This window comes from Neolamprologus brichardi, chromosome 12, assembly GCF_056152115.1.
Source record: "Neolamprologus brichardi isolate AB-2024 chromosome 12, ASM5615211v1, whole genome shotgun sequence".
NCBI lineage: Eukaryota > Metazoa > Chordata > Actinopteri > Cichliformes > Cichlidae > Neolamprologus > Neolamprologus brichardi.
In genome coordinates, this window is record NC_142115.1 from 37,347,148 (window position 1) to 37,368,184 (window position 21,037).

Below are 21,037 nucleotides of genomic sequence, written 5' to 3' on the forward strand. Positions count from 1 at the left end.
AAAGTTCTCAAAGCTGAACATCAGGTATGATTGATCAGCGATCGTGTGAACACTGTACTGCTGTGAAACCAACAGTCCAGCAAACTGAGAAACTGCGGCCTGAGCCACACCTCAGGGTTTCTCCATGATGTAAAACAAACAAAGCAAATCCTGTTTCCACACATACAAATTCATCTCAGTTAAAAGTCTGAAAGTTTAAGCAGGAAATGTCCAACAGAAATGATCAACACAGCTTTTCTCCATCAGTTCAGTCAGTTTTGTTAATGTAGCAATAATTCATCACCGCAGTCATCTGAGGGCGCTTCACACTGTAAATATTTTATCATAATATGGACAGAAAATCAAAGCAAGAGCTTGTTTGAAAGAAACACATGATGTCTGAGCCTACAGCTATTGGAGGGTCCGGGGTCACCTGACCCTTCTAGCCCCTGTCAGTTCATCCACTGCAGTATTTTACAGGGAGCCTTTAATAATATACGGAAGCAACAGAGATGTTCACTCTGATTCACTCTGAGACAGATGTTGCTAACTTTGGCAATACTCCCTGTTTTTTTAATTGTTTATTGATTGCTGAATAAAGTCAGACTTAGTTATAAAATGTATAAATAGGCGATCTAGTTAATCTGTTCAGATGAAAGTTTTCTTTCTAAAGAGTGTCAACGTTTGGTTCATCTGTTTGGTGAAAACGACCCAAATAAAGAAGAAGAGAGGAAGTAACAACAGACAAGGACTTTATTGAGATGATGCTATATAAGAACTAGGGGTGGAGGCACAAATAGCGTGTTTTTTCCGAATACTTATTTCGAACAAATACTTTAAAAAATATTTGTATTCGGGAACAAAAAAACTTTATATCAAAAAGCTGAGTTTCCTTATGAGACCCAGTGCATGAGTGAGTGACTCCGGCTGCTCCACACAGCAACAGAGAGGCTTGGCTGAGCGAAAAAAGAAGATCGGGAGGTTATTCAATTATGCTGCATTACTGACGTCTGCAGTTATGTAACTCTGTTAGCTCAGTAATTTAGACAACAGACTGTTGACAGAGTAAAGTTAACGTTCGGTTTAAAAGGTTAAAACAATGCTTGTGTAGTTGTGTCGAATTGTATGCACTTGTGGGAGTTATATGGTACGTTTAAGTTACTCTGTCTTTGCAGACAGGAAGATGTAGACTATAGGCCACTTAACCTTAGCATAGCTTCCCTTCACTCATTAACTTCACTGTAAAAACAAATCCTAATATAAAAGCATTTTACAGTTTTGTACTGTTCTTCTAGAATATCATTAAATTCACATAAATAGACTGATTTTACATTTCAAATGTAAATTAACGTAAAATCACTGTAAATGTAATAAAACATAATTTTCTTGTTTTTTAAATGTATCTGTCTGTACATGAGCATATTTAGATTGTTAAAATACTTTCACAAATATTTGTCTGTTATTTGAAAGATTGAACTGTTAAATTCAAATGTAATGCTGTGGAAAAGTATATAAAATGATTCGTAGAAACTTTTGTTACATCGAATAATAATTATCATTATTTATTTTATTTATTATTATTACAAACAAACATGAAACACGTAAAAATTCCACTATCTTGTTGTTTCTTAGGTTCCTAATTTAATGGCAGCAGGTCCACAGCTGAATGACGTAATGGAGACCGCAGCGCCTGGTAAGTAACGAGTATTTACTGTGTGCACAAACTTATTCAGGGATGTTGTGTGAAGAAGAAATTAAAAACAAAACGCAATAAGAGGCAAATCTCACGAATGCTTATTTTATTTACAATTAAAAATAAAAACCACATCGAGTGTTTAAAGTGAGAGAATTTACTTTTTTAACATAAATATTACCTGGAAAAATATCCAACTACGGTCTTTAAACCTTCCCTTTCACTCTTGCTCACAAATCTCTCGACACGCTCCACCCACTCCACCCTTCCTCCTTCACCTGCCCTTTTTGATCATTCTCAGAATGAAACTTCAAAAAATGCATTTTGGTTAAAGTTCAACAAGTCCCAGCATGAGACTTACACCCCAGAGTTTCAATAACTCTGATATTTACTTTCTGTGCTGGCAGTTTGTCCCATTAGTTGTTTGGAGGTTATTGAAACCCTGCTGTGCTTAACTCTTGTTACGACTCAATGAACAGACACAGCAGAGATCACTGTGGATTAGGAGAGTTTCAGGTAAACGATCTGTGCCACAGAGCGAAGAAGGGAGAATTGGTGCAGGGCAGAAACTCAGTTTCTTTCATCTGTAAATGTACATCATTATATTATTTTGTGATATTTATCTTGTGGTATTTTATTTTGTGTCCTGATTTTTTTTGTCAGTGTCTGAACTTAGGGTGGTTCTCCTGTGGAATAACTGGAGTGAGAGGACAGTGGCGGAGAGCTTCATACTGGGAGTACCTGGGTTAAAAGCTGAAAGAGCAGACTGCTATTTTCGAATCAGAGAACAGCTGGGAGAGAATGAAATTCTTCTCATCAACAGCCCAGACGTGATGTCTTCCAACATCTCTGAACAAAAACTAAGAGAACATGTAGAAACCTGTGTGAGGCTCTCTGATCCTGGACCTCATGTGTTCCTGCTGGTTCTGCAGCCTGAAGACTTCACTGAGAACCACAGAAAGAGACTCTGCAGAGTCCTCCAGCTGTTCAGTGACCAGTCTTTTGAGCATTCACTAATTCTGATGTTAACACCCAAAGGAGAAGAGAATTCAGATTACATGGAAAGTTATGAGAAGCATCCACCCTTAAAGGACATGATCGGAAAATGTGCAGGCAGGTTTCTGTGGCAGAAGAACCTCGAGCGCTCACAGCTGTTAACACGCATGTTTCAGATAGTCAAAGAGAACAACAGAGAGTATGTGAGCTGCGATCTATATGTGGATGCTTCACCGAATGTTCACTGGAGTCTAAAAAACACTGAAACACGAACTGTTGAGTCGGCTCCTGGTAAGTGGGACGTGTGAAATAAATATAAACATTACTGCTGTCAGCGTTAATCTCACTAAAATGACGTTAACGTCATAACTGCATTAATGCAGCAAATCTCCGTTAGCGAGTTAACGCCCGGTGCGAGGGCTGCACAGTGTTAATGCGCTAGCACGGTTAGCTTGTTAACGCGTTAGCCGCGCAAATGTGATTATGCCATTAACGTCATTTTAACAAGATTAACGCTGACAGCACTAATAAATAAACATCATTATGTTTGATTATTGGATGACATTAGTTTATTGGTTGATTGATTTGTGTCTGTGTGTCATCTTAGGACGGAGCTCTAACACTGACGGTAAAAGGAAACTTTTGCCCAGAGGTACGTGACTACTTCGAGAAACTTCAAATCATTTTGTTGCTAGATCATAACAAAAATTACAGTGGTGCTGTCAGAAATATAAAAAACACAAAAATTATAAATAAAATAAATGAGATTTTTATTAGAAAGATATAAAAAATAAATGCAGGAATCTTTAGCAGTCTGCAGGGGAGCAGAGGGAAGGGCAGGTGGCTGGCTTTCACAGCTCTTGGGAGAAAGCTTTTCTCAGCTGGGTGGTGTTTATGTATCTGTACCGTTTCCTAGACAACAGCAGGATGAACAGTTCGTGTCTCGGGTGAGTGAGGTCAGCAGCGATACGACTGGCCTTCCTTTGCAGTCTGCCAGAGTTAGTAATTATACTGAATTGAGGTCTGTTAGCTGTCGTCCTCCAATCCGCTGGGCACTTTTCACCAGCCGGTCCAAGTCTTTTGTCCTGGACTGTGCAGTGGCCGTACCACACCATCATGCTGTGGCAGAGATGCTCTCCATCACATGTTCTGGAGCAACTGGAGGGAGAGTCCAGTCTCTTCAGTTTCATGAGGAAGAAGGTTCTTTGTTGGGCCTTCGTCATCAGAACGAAGGTGTTCAGTGACCAAGTCAGATCCAAGGTGATGTGGAGGCCCGGGAATTTGATGCTATCCACAGACTCCACCCACCTCATACAGATCAAGTTGATGGGTGTTGGACCTCTGAAGCAGAGCAATGTTTTGCAGTATTTTGGTCATTTTTAAACATATATTTGCTGCTATTGTGTTTTTATTAGTGTAGTCACAGCTTAGGAAAATCCCTTTTGACTCTGATGACAGAAAACTATGAATGTGAGAAGTTAATGGAAAAAAGCAGAAGTGAAAAACATTTGGTTTGGTTTCTCTGCTATTAAATCTGTTATACAAAAGTACATCATAGGTTTATCAAGTTTCTGGGATGAGACTCACTGGATTTGAATTTGAAATCTTTCTAAAGCCAACGGACAATTCTCCAAAAAATGTTTTCCCAATATCAATAAAACAATATTCATATTTTCTTACAGCCTCTGCTCTCAAGATTGTGCTGTTGGGAGAAAAAGAGGATTTGAAGAGGACACTGAGCAGCTTCATCACAGGAAATGTTCAGAGACCTCCACGAGCTGATCACTGTGTGGCCATCTCTGGAGAATGGGAGGGAAACAGTTTAACAGTCATTCAAACTCCAAACATCTTCAGTCTGTCTGAGGAGACGGTGAGAGAGGAGATGAAGAGCTGTGTGAGTCTTTGTCCTCCTGGACCAAATGTTCTGCTGCTGATAGTGGAGCCTTCATTCACCGAGGAGAAGAAACGAAGGCTGAACTTTATCCTGGGTTTGTTTGGTGAAGATGCCTTTAAACACTCAATGCTCATCACTGCACAGGAGGGGGTGGAGGCAAATTTCACTGTAAATCAGCTGCTTAAGAAGTGTGAAGGAAAACACTATGGCATGTATAAAAATGACCTCAAACTGTTGATGAATAAGATTGAGACTATTGTGCATGAAAATAGAAGGAATTTCCTCAGATTAACTGAAAAGACCACAGAACCAAAGTCTGAACCGATCAAACCATCTCTAAACCTGGTTCTGTTTGGGAGGAGAGGAGCAGGGAAGACGTCAGCAGCCAAGGCCATTTTAGGTCAGAAAGAGCTTCATTCAGCCTCCAACTCATCAGAGTGTGTTAAACATCAGGGAGAGGTGTGTGGACGTTGGGTTTCCCTGGTGGAGCTGCCTGCCTTGTATGGAAAACCTCAGGAGGCAGTGATGGAGGAATCACTCAGGTGTATCTCCCTCTGTGATCCTGAGGGTGTCCATGCCTTCATCCTGGTCCTACCTGTGGCTCCCCTCACTGATGAAGACAAGGGAGAGTTAGAGACCATCCAGGATGCATTCAGCTCTCGAGTCAATAACTTCACCATGATTCTGTTCACTGTGGACTCAGATCCTACAGATCCAGCTGTTGTCTTTGTAAGACAAGACACAGACATCCAGATGCTCTGTGAGAGATTTCAAGGAAGAGTTGTCATTCTCACTAAGGACAAACAAGAGATCTCAGAGGTGTTAAATGTTGTGGATAAGATGAGCGCTTTGGGATCTAAATGCTTTAAAAAGGAATTTTTACAGGTACAGAGTATAAGAAACAAACTCAAGCGAATGAGAATAAGCATAGTACCAACAGAAAAATGGCAGAGGAGAGAGAAAATCAGGATGGTGCTCATTGGAAAGACTGGCTGTGGAAAGAGTGCAACTGGAAACACCATTTTAGGCAAAGAACATTTTGAATCGATGGCCAGCGGTGAGTCAGTGACCACGTCTTGCCAGAAAGCAGAAGGAAAGGTTGATGGACAGCCTGTTGTTGTGATCGACACCCCCGGATTGTTTGACACGACTCTGACCTGTGTTGATGTTGAAAATGAGCTTCTGAAGTGTATCGACATGTGTTCTCCTGGACCTCAAGTGTTCTTATTGGTGCTTCAAATCGGCCGTTTTACACAGGAGGAAAAAGAGACTGTGGAGCTGATCAAGAAGACCTTTGGTCAGGATTCCTTTGATTTTATCTTTGTTGTGTTTACCAGAGGTGATGACCTGAACAATCAATCAGCTCAAAGCTTCATTGAAAAAAGCTCTAGTGGATTTCTAAAAAAACTAGTTGATGAATGTGGAGGGAGATACCATGTCCTCAACAACAAAGATCAGAAAAACCGCCTTCAAGTCACTGAGCTGATGACCAAAATTCAAACAATGGTCCATAAAAATGGTGACAACTTCTACAAGGCATGGGCACCAATGAAGAATCAATTGAAGATCATTTCGAATGAGATGGAAGAATTACAAAGAGCAAAGGAGGCTCTTATAAGAAAACATGAGAGGGAAATTTTAGAGCTGAGAAAGTTAATGGAAGCACAAAAAAGTCAAATTAAAGATTTAAAAGACAACAAAAATGATTCTCAAGAAATAGAGAAGAAAATGAAGATGCTCAGAGAGGACATAGAGAGGCTGAAGAACAAAAGGATAAAAAAGAAGTGTCGCATCTTATAATAGTGTCCGTCCTGGTTTAAGGATCTTCCAAACTCAAGACACTGTGGCACAGCTGAAGTGTTACTGCTGGCAAGGTGGACCGAGAACGGCGCTGAAAGGTCCTCATCAAGAGGACGATTGTGCCTGGCTCTGGGAACATAAATTGAATAATGATTTGTCCTAAACAAAAATTTAAAAAAGCTTCAGGGGCCCAGGTGAGATCCAATCAAACGACTTTATATGTATCTGTAAATGTGGAACTAAACTGTGGGGGAGAAAGAAAAACAGGAAAGGGCTCCTGGACTTGGATTTAAACAGTCTTTAGTTTGGGAGATTTGGGAATTCATGATATTTTGAAAGTTTGGTTAAATATATTAGATTTAAAAAAAAAAAAATACATGTCTGTTGTTTGGTTTCATTAAGTGCTTGTTTATATTTTCATTTTGCTTGCATCCTTTGTGCTGGTTTGAGGGATTTGCGGAAAGAAACAAGGACTGAGGCAAACTGACAAACTCTGAAATGTCAGCAGAGATTTGCCTCACTGGCCAAAATTAAAACAGCAGAAATACAACAACACACCACATATGACACTGAACATAATTAATATTATTAGAGTTTAGAATATGACTTTATATAAAATAAATATATATATAAATAAAAAGAAATGGCTAATCATAGTTCTTCAGGGAAATCTTTATAATCTTTTGTCTGCTTTGTTCTGTGCACCAAGACGCTCCTACTTTATTGTTTCTTACTGTAATTCTCATGTGCACCTGCACCACACTGTAATTATGTTCCTCTGATGTTTTAATGGTTTAATAATAACCTCACAAAGTGAAGTTTGGACAGTGGTTTTATTTAGTTATTGGGGAGATTTCTTGAAAAGTAACTATTACATTACTTTAAAAAAAATGTTTAACCCTCTGGGGTCCAGGGTATAATTGTCCATTTTTGACTACTTTGATGTTTCCTCCACATTTTACCTTTAAAAACTGTTTATTTGCCTTGTTTGGTCTCATTCTTTTCAGCACAACCTCATGTGTCTGAATTTACCGTTATCTTTTCATCATATTTTTTTTTACTGTAACAACCACAAACATGTTTATTGAATCATATTTCATAACTTTAAATGCAAACATAAACTGACAATTTTAAAATTATATGCACAAGTTTTGCAAACAACAAAGTTATTTGCAGCCATTTACCTTTTACCCTTTTTTAAATAACCATTTCAAACTATTTACAGAACAATCAGCTGTTCTTCAATAAGATGTCACACAAATTATTTGTGCCACTCCAAAAACATAATTTCTGTCCACTATAAAGGAAACATCACAGCCTGATACCTGCAGGTCTGACAGCAGCAGGTGTATCACTGCTGTTTCTACCTGGAGACAGCAGTCGCCTCATTGTTCTGACACACAGCACAAAACTATCCACAACACACTAACTACACAAGACATCACATTAACTACACACTCCAAACACGCTAAACGTCACAAATCTTACATCTCAAAACTCACTCTCTCTCTTTTTCTGCTGTCTCTCTCTCTCTCTCTCTCGCCGTCACTCCTAGAACGTCCTCCATTTTTTTGTTTGTTTTTTGCTCATAAGCAGAGAGGTCTCGCTGCGCTGTCCTTAGACAGTAAACGTGACGAAACTATTGAGGAAAAACGCCGCGTATATCTTGTTTATCATGACTCTGGTTTTACTGGCCGATCAACACAGTTTATAAACTGGTATATGTCACCTTGTTGCTTTGTCTTTAAGTGGTCATGTGATTTACCACGACTACTTTATTCTTCCTCAGTCAAACAGCAGCACTCATGCCATTGTTTTGCCCCCTGAGCTCTAGGTGTTGTGCTAGACCAGCGGTTCCCAAACTTTTTTTGCTGGGCCCCCCTTTGTTTTACAAGAAAAATGTAAGCGCACGCACTAACACATCCTCCAACCACACACACATATTTTGCTCCATTGCGGTTTATTTCACACCTCAAACATTTAGTAAACAATTAAGCAAATACAAGTTATCTGCAATAAATTAAAGGTAGTAAGAAAATAAACTACTAACTCTTTTACGCTGCGTCCACACCTACACGGGTAATTTTGAACACGCAGCTGTTTCGTTCACACGTAAACGGCGTTTCGAATCACCGAGAACGGAGATTTTTTTAAAACTCCTTTGTTTTCAGTTTACGTGTGGACGAGGAATACAGAGTTCATCACCCAACGTCAAAGGTATGTGCCTTTATTCACGTCACGCTGTGCACCACGTTATTGTTTACATGAGATGAATTGCAGAATGGCAGATAGAGACAAAATACTGTTAATCTGACTGTCTGCAGGTTTTACACGTAGTTACTGTCCCTCCGTTTACAAAGGCAGAGGCGTCACGGTGTGATTATTTTACGTGTAGTTGTTTTATTTTCTGTGTAATAATATTCAACATTGCTATCAATACATCCCCAGAAAACCCTCTTTTGGCACATGGATCTCGCCATGAGTCAACTCCACACAACTAGAGATGCACAAGAAAGTTGCACATTCTCTCAAAAAATTCCCAGGGCTTCTCCCTTGGAGTAACTCTACTCCCAGCCTGTAACCCTGTCATAAGAAAACATTAACCAGTGGTTAAATGTTAAGCTTGTTTAACTCCCAGCTCCACCTGGAGCCTGCATCCTAGAAGACAAAACCTGTAAGTTGCATCAAACTTCACAAGTATTCAGCATATAAGACAAGTATCATGTGCAGGTTTTCTCAAATCATTAAACCCACTACTGTTGGAGATTTTCCACTCTTGGTGGCGCTGTCACTTGGTGTTCGCTCGCTCTGTGGTAGAGTATCTCTTCCTGTTCCTGCTCAAACACAGTGGTGTTTCTCAGTAGCTTATCTGCTTAGCAATTTAATTACAAACTTTTAAATAAATTCTTTTTTCATAGTATAATCTTCACGTGCTTCATCCGAAGCACACTCTCTGTGTACTCACTACCTAATTTATAGCCAAAGTATTCACTCACTGTCTCTGTACTGTTTCGCTAGCATAGCTTAGCTTAGCTTGTAGCCGACTCGTTAGCACCATGGCTACTTCACCTGTCCCTCCTGCACTTTCCTGCTCATTGTGTCAGATGTTTAGTTATTCCTCGGCCTCCTTTAGCAGTAATGATATCTGTAACAAATGTAGCCTATTTGCAGCTCTGGAGGCCAGGATTACTGAATTGGAGACTCGGCTTCGCACCCTTCATTCACCCGTAGCTAGCCAGGCCCCTGTAGCTGGTGCAGCCGAAGATAGCGTAGGCCCCGCTAGCTGTTCCCCGGCAGACCCCAAGCAGCTGGGGAAAGAGGGCGGCTGGGTGACGGTGAGGAGGAAGCGTAGCGTAGAGGAAGCGACATTGACCAATCAGATGAAAGGAAGAAAAATAGGGTCAAAATTCGTACTTGTAACTTGCAGGGGTTTTTTGGCTAAGTCCACACACAAATCTTTTTTACACACGCACAAATCTTTTTTACACATACAAATCTTTTTTACGCACACACAAATTTTTTTTACACATACAAATCCTGATTTACAAGTACAAAACCGATTTACAAGTACAAAATATTTATGACCACATTTTGAGCCCATAAGAGTGCAGTGCGTAGGGCGGTGGGCACGGACAGGCCTTTCTAAGTTGCTCATGTTCAAGGCAAAATGTTTCTAATGCGTTTTTCAGTTTTCTTGAATTATTGTGGCAGCCGACGACAGCACACGTTGAACCCGAGCTCATCTTCGAACAGGTAAAGCCACTTATTACCGCACAAAGTAACTAATTTTGTTGTTAGCAACGACTGAACGCTGGGTCTCGCTTTGAGTAACCGGAAGTATAAAACCGGACAACGGAAGTAGTGGTCTGTCATGGCAGCCTACGTACGCTCTTACAGAGCGGAGATGACAATAAAGTTTACTTTGACTTCAGCAGCGAGCATGCGCACCGAGGGCTCTCGCGCTCACTTTTTGCGTACAGAATTTAGAAAAAAACATCGGTGCAAATTATAAGTCTGTATCATGATGTCTGGTGTTTTCGTGTTTGTTGGTTTGTTTTTATTTAGTTTCATTTTGGTTGGTTATTAGATGCTGCTCCAGCCAGCCAGAAAATCCCCCGCCGCCCCGCCCTCTCCTCCCTGTGCCGCAAGCAGCAGGCGCACCTCGCAAACGGAGGCGCCCTTACTCCCAGCAAATGGGCGATAGAAAACCGATCGGTGCCTACGACATTCCCAATGTGCGCTGGCTTATGTCGGGGCAGCATGAGTACGAGCAATTTTTTGAAAACGTCTCACAAGCAGTTTTTTTTTTAAAGGAATCAGGTTTGTTCCAGTTTGCAGAAAAGACTCCACAAATGTTAAAACTACTTGTAATGTGGATTATGTGGGCACTCATATCACTGCCTCGACTTCATCTTCATCCTTTTCAAATGCAGATTCATCACATGTTCCTGATCTAACGGGTTCTTTAAGCTCACGGTTCTCCTCACTTCACTGCATTTCTTTTGTAAACTTTCACTTGTGTCTTTTTTCTTTTGCTCATCATCAACACCTGGAAGTGTTACAGATGATTTAAATCTGAGAGCCGCTGCATCCTGCTACATCTTTTCCTCCATCCTCTTTTCCTGCAGCGTGCTGTGCTGCTCCTCTGCACGTCTTCCTCCCTCTTCCTCTTGTTGGTGGCTGTTGTGCTTGAGGAGATGGAAAGAACTCAGACAGACACGGACACATCAGGTGTGTCACCTAAAAAAAACGCTTTCTATTCAGTAAATGCTAAAGTACGAACACGTGACAGTTTTCCTGAACATCTGTTCTCCCATCAGAGAGAAATCATCCTGATGGAGAGTTTTTACACGGACAGAGTAAGCACACGTCTGAGCGCGCAGTGACGTAGTTCTCTTTTTTCTCCTGCGGATGGGCGTGTCCTCTGACGTCACACGAACCTGAACCGTAGAAACTTAAATCCTGCAGCTCTGAACCTGCGCGACAGCGTCTTCATCCAGGTAAGATTTATCACAGACAGCAGAGAGAAGCAGGCTCAGACCCGCCGTCAGACTTTAACTGTGAGAAACTTTCTGTGACCTCGAGGTGAATTTTCGGTTCAGGTAATAAACGCGGAACATTTGGACCGGAAGTAAACGATATAGTTCATGTCGTGTTTTTGTCTGTAAATCTGTGTGAAAGTAAGATTGAACCGGTGACTTGATTAAAAAAACAGGATAAAATACAGAAAAACTGCTCATCTCATGATTACATCACATCTCTGTGACAGTAACACCCGAGGTTCGCAGGGAAGACGCGGAAATGCAGCGCCATAACACAAGAAAACCTGCTTTCACTTCTCCGCTCGCTCTTTGTCATTTAAACCTGGTTAAAGTTAAAGCTGAGGAGTGCAGTGCTTTTGTGAAAGGTTTGATCAGGAATCAGGAAAAGTAAAGTCTGTCACTGTGTCCTGATACAGGCCTGTTCTGTGTTCTTTGGATCAGAGGCTGTAGAACCAGCTCGGACCGTGTTTGGTGGTCCTGATATGATTCATGGACTTAATCTGCTCTCTCTGTATAATCTGCTGTATAATCTCTCTGAAATGATGCGACTCAAGGATTAAACTGAGATAATTATCTCTGTTAGGCCTCCGACACCATTTTAGATATTAGAGTAGGAGGAGCCAAGGTTTTTTTCTTGAACTTTATTAACATGTATACTTAAACATTATTGTCCATTTTTACCTGCGATAATTAATTCATTATTTAACTTTAAATAATAACTAACTTCCTAACTTCTGTTTTACTTTTGTCTGTTAATATGTTTTTCAAGTGTGACTACTGAATAAAATAAACAGACTGATGAAGCTCTGACTGTAAACAGCTGCTTTTGGCTCAGTGGGGTCACCACAGGGTCGCTCCACGTGTTTGACTTGGCAGATCGTGGGGTTGTCTGATGGCTCCCCACAGGACTCGCATCAGGCAGGGCTCACACACAGCTTATAAATAAAGTTTCAGAGAAAAAAGAACAAAATAAATGTTCATATAAAAGAAGTGAGAAGCAGTCCTGTATAATTATAACCTGTATGTACACTTGGCCACCTTTACATGATATAAAAGTACAAGTAAAAACAATCTGCTTTAAAACACATCATGAAGTGATATAATTACACAACAATAAGCTCACACTACTCTCACAGAACAACAGTTACAAATTTGCATAAACATCTGTTTCATGGCACAGTGAAAAAAACACTTTAAGGTGCAGATGTAGATTGTTGGACTCTGTCTCACTGGGACAGTTGTGAGCGTAGAATACCTGTTATTGTTATTGTAGGGTGAGATGATACTTCAGAGCTGACAGATGAGCTTTTTTAGTTCCTCAGAAACATTAGAGGAGGATTTCCCAAAGTCACAGATCACTGAGGACGACACTCAGCATCGCAGTTTCCTCCTCAGTGATGCTGACAGACACAAGCTGCAGATGCATTAAACTGCAGTTTACTGAAGAATCAAGAGCTTATTCTGATAACTTAATGTTTTCATTACTTAACTGCATGGAGTCATTTTACTTATAGTGTAAAAGTCTGTCAGTGTGGTTCAGGGTCTGTCCTTAACAATGATGCTGTGTTTGTGTGAAGGCTGCTTGTGTGCAGCAGCATCTATATTTGAAGCATCATCTGCTGTGATTTCTACATCCTGGTGTTCAGATTCACTTTTACAGCTCAGATGTAAATAGACTTTATACCTTGTGAATAAATTACTTCAAGTTTTCACTCCATATGATACAGAGGTGGAAGTCACCTGCAGCTCGACTGCTTTCTGAAGATACAACATGAGGTGTTGTGTTTGTGAGTTCGACGCATTAACAAATTAACGTTTTGAACTTTTCTCTCTTCAGGTTCTTAAACCCAACAGTTTGTCTCCAGATGAGTTAATAAATATCTGCTCATCTCGTCTGTTTCCAGCAGAGCGGCAAAATGGCAACTGCAGAAACAGGTGAGTGAGTGATGCAGACCCATCCAGAGTTAGCCTGGATGATGTAATGTTTCTCACTGTGCGTATATTCACCGCATCAGTGTCTGATGTTGTGTTTGTTACCTCTAATCACATGTGTAGGTTTTGTTTCTCAGTAGGAAAGTGTTCTGTTACTCTATAATAAATACATCTTGGCTTTCTCCAGCTCTCAGCTTCAGTGGCGTGCTTTCATGGCCATCACAGTTATGGATCCTTCTTTTCATCAGTTTGTAAAGCCTCTAAGCTTGGTGGGAGCAAATATTAGAGAGTAACCTGACCTCTCAGAGTTCTCGTATATGCAAATCTGGAGGTTTTATTTATGACCTCAGCAGTGATGGTCAGAGGTACTCGACATTGCTGTTGGATGTGATTGATTGATTGATTGATTGACTGTACACACTGCAAAACAACTCAGAGATCAGAAACTTAGTGTCAAAAGGGGCCCAATATGTGACTGTGGAGACAGCAGAGCAATTTTCACAAACTTTATTTACAAGTTTAAGCAAAGGAATAAACTTGGTGAGGGATTCAGGGCTTGATGTTTGAACACGACTCGTAGTGTGGAGATCTAAAGCTGTAACTGTGGACAGAGGAGTGTGTGATTAGCGTGGGTATGAAACTTCTCCAGGCTTCAATGTATTTGAAAGAGGAATATGACTCATGTTGCAGGCAGAGTTGGCGACACTTTGAGGAGCAGCTGAAGGTCCGGGTCAGCTGAAGAGAGTGATGCTGGGCTGACCCGAGTTAAAAGGGATCCAGTGCAAAACAGTGGAAAGAGGGCAGGCAGGTGTGATACTGAAATCCTTCCCAGGAGTCAGAGCGTGAAACAGGTGCTGTGACCAGAGAGCTGTAACACAAGAAAAACAAGGTGGGTACATAGACTAGAAGTAATACACACAAACATCCTGAGACTCAGACTGAAAACCCCACAAAGGAGGGGGGATGGGGTTGGGGTGGGTTTCTGCTCTATGGCAGGGATGTCAAACTCCAGTCCTCGAGGGCCGGTGTCCTGAAACTTTTAAATGTCTCTCTGCTGCAACACACCTGAAGAACATTAGTAGGTCATTAGCAAGACTCTATAGAACTTATATGTGTTGGGTATATGATGACATGTGCAAATCCTTTAAATGAGTTTTTCGAGACACTGACAAATGAAGTATTTATTTCTGAAAAACAGTCATATCTTTGACCTGCAGATAGTCTGTAATATTAGATAGAGATCAGGTTTCTTTGTAACTAATGATAGCAACATGGCCAAATGACACTGAGAATAACCCACTAAGTAAATGCTGAAATAAGGGTGGATGATCGTCACTAGACACTCAAATGGAAAAGTTTTGGATTTCAGTTTGAACCCCCCCAACTTTATTCTTGACTCAAATAAGGAGAGTTCATTTGGAAGAACTGAATATGATTCATTGAGAGTACTTTCATTCACCTTAAAGTGAACAACAGTCTGAAAGGGACTGCCATGTTTTACAGGCAGTCGTGCTTCTGAAGACTAGTTTTTGTTCGCTTTGTTGTGAATATTTACATAAAACCATCCAAGTGTCTGTATCCAGCACCGTCTGTGCAAAACTCCTTCGATGTCAGAGGTTCAAACATGAAAAACGGTTTTCTCTGTCATTGTTGTTTTTTCTTTTTAACTCCACAGTGAGTTCTGCAGCTCAATGACAGCATGGCAGCAGCATTTGGTGAGTCTTACTTTGTCACACTTACATGCAGTAACTGTGAGTTACCTCCCTCTACGAGCAGTTTTTGACAATAATTTAATTGTTTCTTGGTTTCTCCGGTTTGGAGAAATGTGAAAAAAATGAAGTAAAAGTGATTATTAGAGGATAAACGACGTGACTACAGGTGAATATTTTACAGCAGATCTCATCTGAGTGTCTTTGCTGAACCAGGCTGCTGTGTTGCATGTAACATGCTTTAACAATGTGTTTAACCAATAACATTTGTCAGAATGGATTTTCTGAAAATTAACAGTCATGTTTAATAATCTTTCCCAGAACTAATGTGATCTGTTCATGCAGTCAGCTGTTGACATTAAAAGTGCTTTGTTCCATCTGATTTAGTCATTGCAGGATAACACGTCTCAATTCATAAACTACTACTAATAATAATAAAAGGAGAGTTATGTATTTCTTTATCTTTGCAGGACCACAAGACACTTTTCCCAGACGTCGCAGGAACAGCATCAAACTTCTGCCCCCCAGCAGTGAGTTTTTAAAGAAAAGATGTTTAATACAAACTTTAACTGGGCAATTTAAGGTGGAAGACATTAGAAAGGAGCAGGTGAAGACAAAATATAGCAGGAAGTGTGAAGCCTGTTTGGAATAATGAAAACCCCTATTGCACGGATTCTGCTTTCTCTCTTTACATTTAAAGCTCATATAATGTATAGAAAAGTGAAGAAAACTATTTTATGTAAACTTTTGGGGGTCATTTCTGGGAGAGGTTACAGCAAATGTCTCCTTAACTTCATGTTAACAGATCAAACATTCAGGATACCAGTGTTTGTTTATGTAGCTCTATGCCACAGACATGAAGTTGGTGCAATTCATTGAAACTGTGATGTATCCTGTGGTAATGATGATCAAAAGAGATTATAGAAATAAAATTGTGCCAAACAAGAAAAAAAAATTGGTCTTCAGATTCTGATACTGTAGATTTAAAACTGAGCTTTTAATAGAGGTCAATTTTTAAACTTTATGTAGTATTCTCATATATGAATATATATCTATGGTTCAGTAATGGTCCATAAATACTAGAAAAAAATAACACATATTTAAACAAGAGAACAAATTTTCAATAATTAAAACTCAACGGTTACAGGGGAAAACTTATTAAAAATAAATTACAACCTGTGATATAATGTTGTTGCTGCTTGTATTAACTTTGAAAGATTCTTTGTTCAGTGTTTGTGTTTGCTGTCGTTTCAGTGTCTGAGCTCAGAGCTGTCCTGCTGGGGAACAGCTGGTCTGAGAGGAGCTCAGTGGGGAACTTTATACTGAGAGAGAACAAGTTCAACCCTGAGGAAGAACTGGACCGATGTGTGAGAGTCAGTGGACACATTCAAGGGAAAGAAATATTTCTCATCAACACTCCAGATCTGCTTCATCCAAACATCTCAGAGGACAAATTAAAGGAACATGTGAAAAACTGTGTGAGGCTCTCTGATCCTGGACCTCATGTGTTCCTGCTGGTTCTACAGCCTGAAGACTTCACTGAGCATCAAAAAACGAGACTCTGCAGAGTCCTGAACTTCTTCAGTGATCATTCCTTTGATCATTCACTGGTTCTGATATCACCACCCAGAGAGAGGCGTCCAGGTTTAGGGTATATGCTCATGTATTATGCACATGTACAGGAAATGATGCAAAGATGTAATAACAAGTCACTGCAGCTTGACAACCTCAACATTCGGGAGTTACTAGAAAACATGGAACGCATTGTAGAAATGAACAATGGAACTCATGTGATCTGTCAGCACACCAGCACTGAACAAAGAAAAGAAGCTCCTGTTACTTTGAGTTATCCTCAGCCTGTTGGTAAGTAAAAAAAACCCAAACTCTATCTGTAGATATTTTAACATAAAGTTAGGACACCTTATGAAAAGTGCTCAGAAGGAACTATCCACCAAAAACATGAAGCAGCATTTACTGAAGATGAAAAAAGGGAAGAAAGACCAAAAGGCTTTTAGGATCAGTCAGACTGTCTGAGAGTAATTTCCTGTTTGTATCTTTGCTCCTTTACAGGACGTAGACTCTGCATTTTGCTGTTTGGAGGAAACTCAGAAGAGAAGACAGCACTCTGTAACTTTATTGTGAAGAAAAATTACGATTTTTCAGGATTTTCTCCAGGCAGAGAGGTTTTCCATGGAGAGTGGAGAGGAAAACCTTTAACAGTAGTGAAAACTCCCGACTTCTTAAGTCTGTCTCTGAAAACGGTGAGAGAAGAGATGAAGAGCTGTGTGAGTCTCTGTCCTCCTGGACCAAATGTTCTGCTGCTGATGGTGAAACCTTCTGATTTCACTGAAGAGAAGAGAAAAATTCTTAAATTCATCTTTAGTTTTCTTTGTGAGGATGCCTTTAAACACTCCATGGTGATCATCACAGATAAAGAGGAGACAAATTATTCTGTTACATCACTCCTCAGAGACTGTGAAGGTAGAGACTACAACATGATTGAAAATAATCGGGAACAGTTAATGGAAAAAATTGAGAACATGCAGACTGTCCTCAAAGGAAAATTCCTCACAGTCACTGAAGAGACCATAAAATCAGTGTCTGAGCACAAGAAACCATCTTTCAACCTGGGTCTGTTAAAAGAAGAAGCTAAACCCAATCTGAAGTCCAGTCTGAACCTGGTTCTGTGTGGGAGGAGAGGAGCAGGGAAGACGTCAGCAGCCAAGGCCATTTTAGGTCAGACTGAGCTTCATTCAGCCTCCAACTCATCAGAGTGTGTTAAACATCAGGGAGAGGTGTGTGGACGTTGGGTTTCCCTGGTGGAGCTGCCTGCCTTGTATGGAAAACCTCAGGAGGCAGTGATGGAGGAATCACTCAGGTGTATCTCCCTCTGTGATCCTGAGGGTGTCCATGCCTTCATCCTGGTCCTACCTGTGGCTCCCCTCACTGATGAAGACAAGGGAGAGTTGGAGACCATCCAGAACACATTCAGCTCTCGAGTCAATGACTTCACCATGATTCTGTTCACCCTGGACTCAGATCCTAAAGCTCCAGCTGTTCTTAACTTTGTAAGACAAGACAAATACATCCAGAAGCTCTGTCAGACTTACAGAGGACAATATGTTGTTCTCAACATTAAGAACAAACAGCAGATCCCAGAACTGTTGAATCATGTGGAAAAGATGAGACCAGACAAAACCAAACAATTCTGTTACACAACATCAACATTTGTATTCGGAAAAATGGATCAAATTTCACAACAGCAGACAAAAATAATTTCTCTACAGGAGGAGCTTAATGAGATGAGGTCAAAGGTCACAGACACTGGTAAGTAAACTGTAACTGATATTTACTGTTCTCTCAATGTGATACTCTGCTATGTATTTCATTATCAAGAAAATAGCTCCTAAGTCTAATTTAGCCCCGTACATACTTCTTTTACAGGTGATGATGAGAACATGAACACGGAGCCTCTCAGGATTGTCCTGATAGGAAAGACCGGCTGTGGAAAGAGCTCATCAGGAAACACAATTCTAGGAAGGAGAGAGTTTAAAGCTGAATCAGCTCAACAGGCAGTAACTACATACTGTCAGAAAGTACAGGGTGAAGTGGACGGTCGTCCTGTTGCTGTGGTCGACACTCCTGGTCTGTTTGACACAACTCTGTCAAATGAAGAAGTTCATGAGGAGTTGATGAAATGTGTCAGTCTCCTGGCTCCAGGACCACATGTCTTCCTGCTGGTGATACAGGTCGGCAGGTTCACAGCAGAGGAGAAGGAGACGGTGAAACTGATCAAAGAATTCTTTGGGAAGAATTCAGAAAACTTCACCATCATTCTTTTAACCAGAGGAGACGATCTGGAAGCTGATGATCAGACCATTGATGAGTACATTGATACAAAATGTGATAATTCCTTCAAGAAGCTGATCTCTGACTGTGAAGGAAGATACCATGTGTTCAACAACCGTGACAAACAAAACCGTACACAAGTCAGCGAGCTGATAACAAAGATTGACACCATGGTGAAGAATAACGGAGGAAGCTTCTACACCAATGAGATGCTGCAAGAGGCTGAAGCAGCGATACAGAAAGAAGTGCAGAGGATCCTGAATGAGATGAACGATAAGATGAAGAGAGAAAGAGAAAAACTTGAAAGGAAACATGGGGAAGACATGAAAGAAATGCAAAGAAGACTTGAAAAACAGAGAGCTGAAACTGAAGAAGAGAGAAAACGGAGAGAAAAAGAACTCAAAGAAAAGGAAGAAAAGTTAAATAAAGTGCTGGAAGACCAAAAAAAAGAAATGGAAAAAAGAGAAATCATGATCAGAGAGAGGAGACAACTGGAGGACAGTCAACAACAGGAATGGGAACAAAAACTTGAAGCTCTGGAGGAAAAAATAAAATCTGAGTCTGAATCCAAAGAAATCACTGACAGAAAGTTGAAACAAACTAGAAAAGTGATGAGAAAGAAACAGCATGCTTGGGAAATGGAGAGACAAGAGTGGTGGAACAAACAGTACAAAGAAGACAGGCAGAGAAGAGAGAAGGAACAAGCAATGCTCCTACAGGTCCAAGAAGAATATGAGGAGAAGAACGAAATATACATAAAGAAAACAAGAGAAGAAGAAAAAATCAGAAGAGAGCAGGAACAAAGAGAGAGAGAAGATCTAGAAGAAAAGTATAAGAAACAAATCAAAGGTATGAAAGAGAAATATGAAGGAGAAGCCAGAAAACAAGCTGAAGACCTCAATGAGTTCAAAGAGAAATACACGAAGGACTTTGAAGCTTTGATAGAAAAGTATGATGAGCAAATCAGGGAAATGAGGCAAGAATACAGCAAAGTCCTGAAGGAGAACGAAAAGCAAAAAAGTGACTACACACTGTTACATGACCTGTCCAGCCACAAAGAGCAACGTCTTAAGGACCAGCTGAAGAAACTGCAGGAACGGCATGAAAAAGAAACGAGCAAATTAAAAAAGAAATACAAAAACAAGTGCAGTGCGTCATGATCACCGTAGGTCTGTTTACCAAGCTGTTACAACCCTGTCACACATCATTTACAATAATTATTACGCTTCATACACTGTTAACCTTTGCTGTATTTTTCACAGTAAAATACCACAAAATGCCCAGTAACTTACCTGAAAACATTTCTACAGTTAATTACTGTAATTTGCTTTGCATTATGGGTATATTAAGGTTATTTACATTTACTTATTGTATTTTTTTAAAATTGCGGTAGTAGTTATACCTACCGTTAACACATTAGCAGTAGTGCTACTGTATTATGTGATTTGAATGGTTCATCATACTGTTTGTGTATTTTTACTCTTTCAGTGGTTGGTTGCAATAGTGCATTAGATTTTAACTCTTTCACTGCCAACCATTTCCAGATTTTCCTCCAACCTATGCCATTTGTCAGTATGATACCAGTGAAAGTATTATGGTTTTGACTTTTTAGGGGACTTGCCTGTGTGTAAGGTTCAAGAATTCTGATCATCTAATCTGCTGCATGCAGTTGTATGCACATGCACAGCTGCTGCAAATGTGTGCTTGCCACTGCGTTGCCATTCAAGTCACAGCTGCTCCTGGGGAGAGGGAAAAGAATGCAGAAAGGCCTCCTTGTAGGGAAATTTTATAAAGCAAGGTTCTCCAAATCTCTCCCAAAATTCTGTGTTTTCTTAATTGACTTCCATTCATATGTAAAGACTATAAGGTTAACTACAAATAAAAAAAGCAGAATTCACATTGCTGCATCTCCATCACTTATCTCTGATTAACCCTGAACAAGATTCACACTTCCTTTTGTTAATTTTTTTACTTGCCACTATTCTGTTGTTGGATTTCACTTAGGTTGTTGCTGCTGTCTGTTTTTGTGTAATTTTGTACTTGTGACAAGTAGTGAATAAAGTTATTTAAAAAAGACGCAGAAAGGCGAACTTCAGTCAGTGGAGAATATTGTAATAATTTGGCGGAGGCTTCTCAGTCGAGC

The 21,037-nt window shown here is 40.2% G+C and overlaps 1 protein-coding gene and 1 long non-coding RNA gene across 2 annotated transcripts; both read left to right on the top strand.

Moving 5' to 3' along the window:
* The first annotated feature begins 1,623 nt into the window (after window positions 1-1,623).
* Window positions 1,624-20,793, top strand: LOC102788902 (uncharacterized). The gene is made up of 7 exons (XM_087849643.1): window positions 1,624-1,672; window positions 2,336-2,959; window positions 3,276-3,320; window positions 4,351-6,348; window positions 16,300-16,908; window positions 17,116-18,372; window positions 18,490-20,793. Exons 1-7 carry the CDS (start codon window positions 1,624-1,626, stop codon window positions 20,052-20,054), a joined length of 6,147 nt encoding a protein of 2,048 aa, XP_087705769.1. The 3' UTR covers window positions 20,055-20,793.
* Window positions 11,285-14,279, top strand: LOC148100356 (uncharacterized). The gene is made up of 3 exons (XR_015719875.1): window positions 11,285-11,362; window positions 13,242-13,339; window positions 14,027-14,279. It is a non-coding gene; the product is annotated as an uncharacterized LOC148100356 (long non-coding RNA).
* Window positions 20,794-21,037: the final 244 nt, after the last annotated feature.

Bases quoted from the DNA above. Each gene is read 5' to 3' on its own strand.
- LOC102788902 (XM_087849643.1), top strand. From the start codon at position 1,624: ATGGCAGCAGGTCCACAGCTGAATGACGTAATGGAGACCGCAGCGCCT. The intron at 1,673-2,335 runs GTAAGTAACGAG...TTTTTTTGTCAG, and splicing joins AATGGAGACCGCAGCGCCTG to TGTCTGAACTTAGGGTGGTT. The intron at 2,960-3,275 runs GTAAGTGGGACG...GTGTCATCTTAG, and splicing joins AACTGTTGAGTCGGCTCCTG to GACGGAGCTCTAACACTGAC.